We start from the raw sequence: 13,120 nt of genomic DNA on the forward strand, positions 1-13,120 counted from the left end.
TACTCTGAGAGTTAGTTGACATGTAGTTACAAAGTTACTAATGTCTAAAGTGGACTATCAAAATGAAGAGTAACCAAAAAACAAACAAAAAACAGATACTATTCATAGTTCTGGTGTTGGTAACAGTGACACAATTCCACCTTCTATTTGATTCATGCTTCCCAAGAATGAAAACACACAGTAAAGGTAATGAATCATTTATACTTCAGCCTTTTCTATTCTGCTATTCTGCTAATAACCAAGTTTGACTTTCTTTACCATCTGTTCTGAATTTGGTGTGATGAGATTGTGACGTGAAGTAGGAGGTGTGTGAAAGCGTACGGAGGACTGGTCGTTCTGGTAATTCCTGTAGCTCATCTGTAGTGTCTAACGACTCATTTAAGGGTGTTTCGAGCAGAGAAACTCTTCAAGCTGTTCGCTGATACACATCAAATAGCCTTTATGTTTCTGTAGCTTTTTATTAAATGATCAGATGGAGAACCATGAACCATGACTGGATGAGATTTTAGATAAAAACATCAATACAACATAATTTTGATTCATTACTGCACCTCAGTTGTGGACGGGACAAGAACATGGGAGGTAAGAAATTATACCATTAATGAAATACCTTTCCTTATGATTCTAAAATATGAGATGATCATTTTGACTTTGAACGATTCCAAGTGTTGCCATATTTAAGATGAAAAGCTACTAGAGTGTTTAACCTTTAGAAATTCAGATGCTACCAATCTTAAAGGGGCAGTTCACGCCAAAATGAAAATGATTATTATTTATTACCCTTCAATTTTGCTTGAATTGTGAAGAAAAAATGCAAAGAAAATCAATGTTGTTTGACGCTCATTGTTCTTTGAAAACTTTTCTTTATGTTCTGCAGAATAAAATCAGTCAATCTCATGCCTTACACCAAAAGATTACTGTTAAGCATAGAAGACTTAAATCTGTAGACCTCAGTTTATTATGAAAATGGAAACTGATTAACAATACAGCTTTCAGTCACATGACCGGCTCGAAGACCTGGAGGGCAAAACATCCAGAACTGCAGCACAAGCCTGTTAATTTTCCATCTGTTTCACAGCCGCAAATATTTAGATAACCTCTCAAAACAATAAAACAAGTTTTGTCCATTTGCAATCCATAATCAGCACCTGCGGCAATATTCCAATCATTAAACAGTGCAACAAAACGTTGTAAAAACACTTAAAGTGAGTTAATATATTTAAAACAGTAATATTAAAATATCAAATTCAGTAATCTCTATAGTTAATGATGCATAGTTTACATGGGCAAGCAGATGAGGACAGAATATGAACGCATTCGCTTAATGGTTCAGTGTTTTGCTTCTAATGGTTTTCTATGGGAAACCACTTAACGTGAAATTGTGCACATTGTGTTTATATTCTGGTTTCATCTTCTTGCCTGTACAAAATATACATCATCATCAATAAGGTGTTTACTGAATTTAGCCTTTTAATATCTGCGTTTTACTACATTACTACTTAAAGGGGTCCTATTATGCACTTTTACAAAGTCTTGATTTTGTTTTGGAGGTGTACTAGAACATGCTCTCATGCTTGGTGGTTTGAAAAACGCATTATTTTTCACATAATTTACATTATTACAATACCTTTCTCCCCAGCCAGGCACAAATGGCTTAGTTCTGGATTTGATGAAGGCCCGCCTTCCGAAAAACGAAATGTGTTGTGATTGGTTAGCTGTCCCAGTGCGCTGTGATTGGCGAACAGCTTAGACAGTGTTTCAGTATTGCTCCGCCCCTTGCCAAAACAGTAACTTCGTCAGTTTTGCTATATCAGTTCAGACCTCGAGAATATTGAACAAGAGGATCACGCAGAACCTTTGCATGCACGGATATTGCAAGACATATTAAAGTGGTAACGTTTTTGTTGTTTTTTTGGCTAAATTACGTTTTAGATACGCTGTCAACAACAGCTTAAAAATAACTGCATTTACTGTACAGATAAGTGCAACGGTAATATGTATTATGTGTATTGTTCTTTAATTCTAACATTATAATATGAATTGCAGTAAAACTGTTATACAGTTGAATTTATTTATACCATAGTCCAGTGTTTCCCACAGACACTCTATTTGTGGCGGCATATATATGCAAATTCATTCTCTGCCAGCAGGAGGCGCTGTTGGAGCGGGAGAGATCGAGGTTTCCCCGGTAATGCTGTACACAAAGCAGAAATGCACACAAACGCTGCTTTATCAGACATTACATGCAAGATGAAATAAAAATTCACAATTTTTCTGAAGCAAGTCGATTTCCTTCAGAAATACAGTGATATAAAAACACCCGCACCGGGTTTATATGTCTATGGTTCTAACCACGACCTGGCCCCTCCCCACCCGCCAACCACTCGAATTTCTGTAGGTGGGATTTATTTTAATGATATTCTAATTGGCCGCTTTGTGATGTCACAAACACTGGAAAACAACATTGTAGTCCAAAGTAGTGATGGGAAGTTCGGATCATTTTACTGACTCGGACCTTTCAGTCTCGTTCAGCAAAATGAACGAATCTTTTTTCGAGTCATTTCGTTCATTTTAGCAAAATATAATTAAAATGTTACGTGCTACTTCCCTAACACATCTACTACTTATGTGAACGTTGATCACTACAAACAATACAAAACTAATGCTATAAGAAACAGAAAAGATTACTTCATCGTTTACCTGGGTCTTGATTAGCTCACCTCACCTCTTGTCTGACAAGTCTTTGGGTTTGAGTCGTTCGTTCATCACGTGACAGTCCCATAAGCTAAACCTATGCAGTCAGAGCCGGAAAGATAATTGATTAGTTCGTCTCCCGAGTCTTTCGAGTCGTTCGTTCTTTTGTCACGTGATGTGACAGCATTGGACAGATAAATTAGTTAATTTACAAGCTTCCTTACAAACGGGTGCATAGTTATTATTATTATTATTTACTCTTACAGTTACGTGATGCGTTTCTGGTCTCAAATTGTAGCTTTTTAATTACAGTTTATAAATGTGAATTTCTGTCATGATTCTTTTCCATAACACTGAATGTGGTAACAAAGGTAATAAACTAAAGAGTTGGTTATTGTTATTATTATTATTATTAAGTATTTTTCCCTCAGACTGAATAGGTTTAGCTTATGAGGCTGTCACGTGATGACTCAAACCCGAAGACTCGGGATACGAACTAATCAATTATCTTTCCGGCTCTGACTGCATAGGTTACGTGTATGGGGCTGTCACATGATGAACGAATGGCTCAAACCCGAAGACTCGAAACAGGTGAACTAATTCAGTGCAGAACCTATAGGATGTTGCGCATGCGCGACTGAACGAATCACTCTCAGAGACGACTCGTTCTTCCCGAGTCACATTAAAGATTCGTTCAAAAAGAACGAATCGTTCAAGAACGACTCATCACTAGTCCAAACGAGCTGTTCGTTGTAGTTCTTGAAAAGGTTTTTTTCAAAAAACGAAATATCTCCCTTTGGAGTGGACTTTGAGATTTGTAACTTTGTAGATCTTTTTATGCCCAAACATACACACTACACACTGACTAAAATTAAAAAAGTGAAAAAGCATAATAGGACCACTTTAATGCAATCTGCGTAAAAATAACTGGTGGTCAGTGGAGCAAAGCTTCGTTTTGCCCTCCAGGTGATGCCACGTGAAAACTATCAATATCATATTCCCAAGTAGTTTTAGTGTTATGTCATTGTGACTTAAATTTGACTTTTTATGCCACAATCTTTACTTTTTTTCCCCATCATTTGGATTTTTATTTCTGAATTTTTACTTTTATCTCATAATTATGACTCTGTCATATCAGCTTTTTATTAGATTTTTTTCATATTTATGACCTTTTGCCATATGTGACCCTGGACCACAAAACCAGTCTTAAGTGTCAATTTTCGAAATAAAGCTGAATAAATAAGCTTTCCATTGATGTATGGTTTGTTAGGATCAGACAATATTTGGCTGAGATACAACTATTTGAAAATCTGGAATCTGAGGTTGCAAAAAAATCTAAATATTGAGAAAATCGCCTTTAAAGTTGTCCAAATGAAGTTCTTAGCAATGCATATTACTAATCAAAAATGAAGTTTTTATACATTTACGTTAAGAAATTTACAAAATATCTTCACGGAACATGATCTTTACTTAATATCCTAATGATTTTTGGCATAAAAGAAAAATTTATAATTTTGACCCATACAATGTATTTTTGGCTATTGCTACAAATATACCCCAGTGACTTAAGACTGGTTTTGTGCTCCAGGGTCACATATTTTAAACTTTTTATGTCATAATTTCTCTGTCATCATAATTTATTGTATCATAATTTTAACATCTCACAAGTGACTTATGTCATATTTTATTCAACTTCAATTTCAACTTTTTATCTATAATTTTGACCTACAGTGTCATAAGTATGACTTTGATAGTATCACATAATAATCATGACTTAGTATGTCAAACCTTTTATGGCATATTTATGACTTTTTATGTCAACATTATGATATGTCATAATTTAAACTTTTTATCTCAATTTAATCTTCTTATCTCTCAATCAAAAGCATGCTTTTTCTCAAGTGGAAAAAATGGACTTCCATATTATGATTACATGTTCAAGACATAATATAGATTTGTAGACCTCATAGTGTATTATTAAATTAGTAAATTCCTTTATTAACAACAGCATTTTGTTTCCCCTGAATAGCTTCTGACTCTCAGCCTGAGAAAAGGATTGTGCTTCTTGGGAAAACCGGAGATGGCAAGAGCAGTGCCGGGAATACGATTCTCAAACAACAAGTTTTCAAGAGCAAAGCTTCACCAGAATCTGTGACGGCTGAATGTGTCAGTGGAGACCGGAAGATCCACGGCAAAAAGATCACCGTTATTGACACGCCTGGACTCTTTGACACCGGCCTGGATGAGGAGATCATCAAATCAGAAATCATTCGATCAGTGATCGAGAGCTCTCCGGGTCCAGACATGTTCACCATCGTCCTGAAAGTTGGGAGATACACAGGACAAGAGATGGAGGTCGTGGATAAAATCGTTGAGTACTGTGGAGAAGACACCTTCAATCATTCAGTGGTTTTATTCACTCATGGAGAACAGCTAGAAGGTCAAACCATCGAGGAGTTTGTGAAGATGAGCCCAAAGCTACAGGAGCTGGTTGATAAATGTGGAGGCCGCTGTCACGTCATCGACAGCAAATACTGGAAAAAACGACAAATACGACACTCTAAGTGTTTTTTCCAACGTTTTGTTGCATTGTTTAATAATTGGAATAATGCCGCGGGTGCTTAATATGGATTGCAAATGGCCAAAACTTGCATATTGTTTACATACCTTTGTTTTATTCTTTTGAGAGGTGATCTACATATTTGCGGCTGTGAAACAGATGGAAAATTGACAGGCTTGTGCTGCAGTGCTTGTGCCTGGATGTTTTGCCCTCCAGGTCTTCAAGCCAGTCACGTGACTGAAAACTATATGAATTGTGGCGACATGTCGGTCAAGATGCCTTGGCCAATCAATAGCATAGGCGATTGCAGATGAGCAAACACTCTAAAAAGTGCAGATGGAAAACCCTTACGAAAATTAACCATGGTTTTATTGTATTAAAATTGTGGTAACACTTTACAATAACAGTACATGAATTATCATGTACTAATACCTTAATTAATAATTACTTGACTATGAACTAATGAAGAGTTAAGACATGTATAATGAAGAACTAACTTAACTACGACATGAGTCATATGAATTACCGCATGAATAACACCACCTTAATTACATGTTAGTTCCTGCTTGTTAGTTAATGTATTAATTAACACTTTGGGGTAAACTAAATCAAACATGCTCTAGAAGAAATATTCATGAAAATGGCACACTGCAAAATTGTTTATAAATTTTCCACCTGCAGCTATGTCACAAACATCAGTGAATGACAGTGGATTTCTTGCAGTATTTACGTTTAACCTAACTCATCCAACGCACAATGATGCATTCATAATCAAAAACAACTTCATCTCATCCTGTTTTGAGTGATTCCACTGCTGCCCTCCTACAATAATGTATTCATTAAGCAGATGCAATTTTCCAAATTAAAATCAGTGTTAGCAGAGTTGATGGTTATGTTATGGATTGGTTTACTGTCTTTATATCATAATAATGCACTGAAATCAGACGTTTGTCTTGTGTTCTTGCTCTTCTTTTGGGCCACTATTGCCCCTTCAAAATGTTAACCTTCCTCCTACCGTTCAGTTCCTTCTCCATCCAAACGCAGCCACATGACCTCTGCTCTTCCACTTTTTTACAAACCACCAAAAAACACCAAATATCTGATTTAGATGAGCTGAATATGTATAAAACGTGTAATTTATAACTTTTTAAAAATGTGCCCCTCCAAGACAAGTCATGACATGATACATTGACAACTCATGAATTCATGTTAAGTTATAAGTAATTAATGAGTTAATGATATTGTGCCCCCCCCAAGTAAAGTCATGACATTATGATACATTAACAAGGCATGAGTTCATGTTAGTTAATCTATGAGTTGTTAATGATTAATTAATAATGTGTACAGTCAAGTAAAGTCCAGCGTGATCTCATGATAATTCATATGTATTTTATGTAAATTGTGGTTCTATAAAACGTACATTTACTTACGTTTTTACAGGCACTAAAAAGTACAATACTAACGTATTTTCAGCATCTAAATGTACAAATACTTACATATTGACAAAAATGAATCCTTATGAATATTGAAATCGCGGAATTAATTGTATTATTAGTTGTCATATCAATTACCTTGTTTCCAATTGCATCATTAAATTGTTTACTCGTTTACTTAATATGAAATAATAACATTTCGTTTTATTGTGTGATTTCTGCTGCCGGCTCGTTTCCAATAATAGGCCTACAAGTTAAACAAGACTTAACTTTAAACCTTAAAATAAATAACATTTGAAATTGTTTAACCTTTACTTGTCATGAAATGTTTACTTTGTTTGCCATGGGCCACAAAAGGCATTTTCTCCAACATGCTGTGACTGACTATTAAAACTATAAAAAAAACCCACCAAAACCGCAACATAATTATGAAATGAAACTATTTTATTCATGCACTGTAATCCAGATCTTCAGAATCCATACGACTGCGAGGAACAGACCCAAATCCAAGCCTTTATTCGACGATCTTCATCTCCATCCCGAGCAGCGAGTCCAGCGACCGTAAACAGCAAAGCCCGCGCTGACTGACGCGTTCGTTACAAATTCAAATGTTGCCACTTCAAACGACAGGTTTTACGGCAGGATAATCGAACGCTCATTGGCTCTCGCCTGCCTTCGTCAAAGATTGCGACATGCCGTGTTTCTGGTGAGGTGTGTATTTGAATGATGCTAGCAGCACGCATGCGCCTTCACGAGTTCACTGAGAGGGAGAGGATCAGGAAAATAATCTGGATAATATTTTCAGCGATTAACAACATAAATTATGCTCAAATGAAGATATCAATCTTTCATTTGAAAGCCATGTTTCTAGCATCTGTAAAACTGCGTTTTTCCATCTCAAAAACATATCTAAATTGCGACCTATGCTCTCAACATCAAATGCAGAAATTATAATTCATGCATTTATGATCTCAAGGTTAGACTATTGTAAATACATGATTGTAATTGCATTTATCTGTCTGTCATGTTTTTCTTCTACTGTACAGAAATAGCTATGTTTAGGTGTAGATGTAGGAGTGGGATTAGCTTTTTTAATGCTTATTGTTACTAAAATGGTTATTTTATTGGATGTTTATAAAATGGGTAGGTTTAGGTTTGGAGGTAGGTTAAGAGGTCTAAATGTCTAAATCACTTATTGATAAAATGATAAAAATGCATTGATAAGAATATCTTAATGATATAAAAGATACATAAATATTTTAAGTTTTGTCATGACATGGGGGCACAATATTACTAACTCATCATTAACTTAACATTAATTCATGACTTGTTAATGTATCATAATGTCATGACTTTACTTGGGGGGGGCACAATATCATTAACTCATCATTAATTACTTATAACTTAACATGAATTCATGAGTTGTCAATGTATCATGTCATGACTTGTCTTGGAGGGGCACATCTTTAAAAAGTTATAAATTACACGTTTTATACATATTCAGCTCATCTAAATCAGATATTTGGTGTTTTTTGGTGGTTTGTAAAAAAGTGGAAGAGCAGAGGTCACATGGCTGCATTTGGATGGAGAAGGAACTGAACGGTAGGAGGAAGGTTAACATTTTGAAGGGGCAATAGTGGCCCAAAAGAAGAGCAAGAACACAAGACAAACGTCTGATTTCAGTGCATTATTATGATATAAAGACAGTAAACCAATCCATAACATAACCATCATCTCTATGCTAACACTGATTTTAATTTGGAAAATTGCATCTGCTTAATGAATACATTATTGTAGGAGGGCAGCAGTGGAATCACTCAAAACAGGATGAGATGAAGTTGTTTTTGATTATGAATGCATCATTGTGAGTTGGATGAGTTAGGTTAAACATAAATATTGCAAGAAATCCACTGTCATTCACTGATGTTTGTGACATAGCTGCAGGTGGAAAATTTATAAACAATTTTGCAGTGTGCCATTTTCATGAATCTTTCTTCTAGAGCATGTTTGATTTAGTTTACCCCAAAGTGTTAATTAATACATTAACTAACAAGCAGGAACTAACATGTAATTAAGGTGGTGTTATTCATGCAGTAATTCATATGACTCATGTCGTAGTTAAGTTAGTTCTTCATTATACATGTCTTAACTCTTCATTAGTTCATAGTCAAGTAATTATTAATTAAGGTATTAGTACATGATAATTCATGTACTGTTATTGTAAAGTGTTACCAAAATTGTAGTAACCATGTTTCCAGACCTTCAGACTGATGGATGAAGGTCTGGCTACACGAGACTACACTAACCATAGTTTGACCATGGTATTTGTAGAAAACTGTGGTTTTACAAATGGTAATCAATGCGCCAGAAAAAAACATGGTTACTACAATTTTAATACAATAAAACCATGATCAATTTTTGTAAGGGTTTTACATCTGCAAGACGTATTTTTTTAGAGTGTTCATCTGCAATAGCCTAGGTCTATAGGACGTTTCCCATCAGATGTCAATTTAAGACATAACTGACATCTTACAGACATCTGCCAGATGTTTGTACACAGCAGATGCTTTATAGATCAAGTGATCTTTAACAGACATCTTGCAGACATACGTGTGCTATCTGGGAAACAGAAGAACAGGGCCTTTATTCACAAATGGCGCATTTCCACTGCACGGTACGGTTCACTTTTAGGGGGTTTTCCACTGGGTACAGTACCTGGTACTTTTTTCAGCACCACCTCAGCTGAGGTTCCAAGCGAACCGTACCGATACCAAAACGTGACGTGTAAACTCTGCTGATCACTGATTGGTCAACTGCGTCATTGAACTTGCGACATGAGACACAACAGACCCGTTAGATTTAAATCAGCACAGCCAGTGAAGGATCGAATGCAACTGTTTTGAATGAGCGCACCTTTTTTAACAACCTGTTTCGTGGTCTGTTGAGGAAGTACAGACGTTCCTCTCGTTGATAGCCAAGGAGCGGATCCAGCGAGAACTTGATGGAGCGACGTGGAATGAAAAGGTTTTTCAGGAGGTCGCTTAGCTCTTGGCCGCACACGGCTACCAGCGACAGTAGAGGCGGCACAACTATCCACCTTTTTCTTGCCGTAAAAATTGGCGAGGCCATTTGTAAATTCTATGAGTCTAGCTTCCGGTCTCATCCGCGTCCAGCTATTTTTAGCTGTACAAAACAGTTTGTTTTGTTGCTTGATATTGAAAATTGGTGTCTTATCATATTATTTTAATGTATTATCTTAATTATGATCACACTGGTTTGTAGTGTAAACAGTTTTACCGTTTACTGCATGTTGTTATTCTTCTCGTACTTGTTTTGTTGCTTGATATTGAAAATTGGTGTGTCTTATCATATTATTTTAATGTATTATTTTAATTATGATCACACTGGTTTGTAGTGTAAACAGTTTTACCGTTTACTGCACGTTGTTATTCTTCTCGTACTTCCGCGTTGAAGAAAAAGGTGGATAACGACATGTGAATAATCCTGCCCCGCTCTAAAGCGGTACTAAACTGAATTGGAAATGCGAACCGAGCCGAGTCATATCACACAGTGGAAAAGTGCCAAAAGTAGCTCATAACTTTCCGATTTAGGAGAAAATCTTAAAAATAATGTGTCAGTCCTAAATTTAGGACTCCTAAATATTTGCTCTAAGAGTTTTTCACAAAGCGTTTTAGCACTAAAACTAGCTCCTAAATCTGTGAAACGTTAGGAGTAGTGAAGAGGACTTCTAAGTCACTAAGACCAAGCCACAAACTATCCTAAAATGGCTGTTGCCGGCAATCTGCCTCAGAACACAAACATTTTAGAAACATTTGACAATAATGAGCTTTTAAAAAGGTATCACCTTTGACTTTGGTGGTTACCCCCAACTCCAAATTTTCCTTTGTTTATATCCTTATTTTCATTAACCAGTTGGGCAAGAAGTAACAGCTGTTCTTGCGTCCAGAATTTAAAAAAAAAAAGCCTTGATTATTCTACTCTTTTAATTAAAAGGCTGTTTATATGCACATACACTAATTGTTTTTGAGAAGCATACATGTAAGAGGCTGACAAAGCTGAACATATACTTGTTTAATGAATATAATGAATTTTGTGGTTACTGAAGTTTTACTACAAATAGCATAATTATGGATACTATAGTGACATAATAGTAAATTTGTGTATACTGTGATTTTACTGCAAATGCCATAGTTATGGTTACTATAGTAAAAACATGGTTAATTTTCCAAAGGGCTTTAGATAACACGCCTTTTTAGAGCGCTTTTAGCTGTGCAGTAGCGCAGACGTTTAAATTAGTTTAGCGGGGAAGGTCCCGAGGTTGCCAGATTTATGTAAACAAATTAGCCAAATTTCCATTCAAAGCTAGGCGTAAAAATGCAGGCTTAGAAATACTGTAAGACTTGGCAACACAGGAGGGTCCTGGAAGATCGCAGGCCGGATTTTCACAGGGGAAAAAAAGGGTTAAGTGAATCTGAAAATGCCTGCACGGAAAACTGCTACATATAACGACTTCGAATTGGGGACCTTGATATAAATGCAGTTGAGTAGAAAGTACGATATTTGTCTTTCAAATGTAGTGAAGTTAAAGTCGCAAGTTTTCAGAAAAAAATAATACTCATACTCAATAAGTGTACTTAAGTACTCAAGTAAATTTACTTCGTTACTGTCCACCTCTGAATGACATTAATTAGGAGTCGTTTACAAGGCAGATAGCTGAAACCATTCAATTGACCTATCGCCCCTCCCCCCTTAATTACTGTTGCACACTCGGACAAACAAATGGAGTTGCTACTGTTTTTCAATGACAGCTGTCAGTGTGAAAACCTTGTCCCAAGATGTTGTTAATAAGTTTTGGAAACAGAAGTATCATCATTTAAGTGGGACTTAAAGGTGTATGTAGGATTGAACTAGGTATTGCAGTCCAAATTCAAAATATTGGAGACGTTTTTTTTTCACCCGGCCCCTCCTCCTCAGACTTGACTCACATGCAGGTTGCCAGATTAAGGACATCAACAGAAACGAGCACACATGCCAATGAATAAAGTTAAACACGCTGTGTTTTCCGCCAACTGGCAACCCGCGGTGCCGAAATACAATTGGGTAAACTGGCAGTGGGCGGGTTTCACAAACCATAACAAACACAGACATTCCGGGCCGGAATGCACATTTTCAAAGGAGAATAACTGACTGTAGAATTGTTTTTCAGATAAACAAGTATGTTAACTTAGCATGTTTCTCAAATATCTGCAAACATATTTTGGTATATTTATGCTTTAGTAGAGTCAAAATCCTACATACAGCACCTTTAAATATGACATGGAGGTATATATAATATAAAATATTTCTCTGTACATTGCTCACTAGCTGCAGTTTTTGTGTTTGTAGCACCGAGATGTTTGTTTATGGCGTGTTAAAACTTAAGGAACGCACCATAGCTATATGTATTTTCTAGCTGGGAGTATTATATGCATTCATGTGATCGCCCCCTCTCTGCATTTCAGACGCCGCTCTGGCTCCCTACGTGAGCAAAAGTGAAAGCAACTGTATAAACATATTTATAAAGCTTCTGTTATATTCCTGTGTCATTATTGAGTCATACACTCATTATATGTTGCTATGGTGTATGTGAGTGTTTGCAGGTACAAAATGCGGTGTAATGCTTTGTTTTTGCTAACACGGCTAATGCTAACAGGAGTGAACTCCATTACATTTTTTTCTGACTTCTCTACTGGATCACGGTCCATTTGGGCGTGACGTAATTCCCAGCGTCGACGTCTGACTTCTGAGGTAAATCGAATGCAGTAATAGGCCTATTGGTGAGCACCGCTGCTCAATGTGTTCCCATTCCCAAGAGAATAAAAGTCTACATAAAGTGCAAATTGGTGTCCATTGTGAGTTTTATCCAACACAAAGCAAAGACAACTGTTACAACAGCAAATTTGGCTTTAAAGTGGCTTAGGAATGTACACTGTCATCTTCCCTCTATTTGCTTTTGTTAATTTAGCAGATGATTTATCCAAAGCAACTTACAAATAAAGAAAACAAAAAAGTGATTCATTCTATAAGGAGGCAATACAAGTTCCAAATATTCCAAACGGTATCATCTAAAAATAAAAAAGCGCATCTGTGACTTTGTAAAGGTTCGACTTCTTGTTGTTCATTTAGCATCTACATCAGGGCCGTCCAAACCTGCTCCTGGAGGGTCACTGACCCTAAATAAACACAATTAATGACTAGGCATCATCTGTATTAAAGAGAAAATAATCACTTAATCCGATGTTTAAAGTGAATGAAATGGTCTTGACAGCCTACTTACTGGAGTTCAAAACTACTGAAGAGCTTTGTTTTCTCACTGGACTTGTGTGTTGGTGAGGTAAAGTGTGAAAGCAGGCAGTGGACCAAAGCACTGTGA

The 13,120-nt window shown here is 36.4% G+C and overlaps 1 protein-coding gene across 1 annotated transcript; it reads left to right on the forward strand.

Annotated features, from left to right (window-relative positions):
- Positions 1-531: 531 nt before the first annotated feature.
- Positions 532-5,319, forward strand: LOC131543893 (GTPase IMAP family member 7-like). The gene is made up of 2 exons (XM_058781700.1): positions 532-582; positions 4,724-5,319. Exons 1-2 carry the CDS (start codon positions 576-578, stop codon positions 5,317-5,319), a joined length of 603 nt encoding a protein of 200 aa, XP_058637683.1. The 5' UTR covers positions 532-575.
- Positions 5,320-13,120: the final 7,801 nt, after the last annotated feature.

Source organism: Onychostoma macrolepis, chromosome 07 (assembly GCF_012432095.1).
Source record: "Onychostoma macrolepis isolate SWU-2019 chromosome 07, ASM1243209v1, whole genome shotgun sequence".
Lineage (NCBI taxonomy): Eukaryota > Metazoa > Chordata > Actinopteri > Cypriniformes > Cyprinidae > Onychostoma > Onychostoma macrolepis.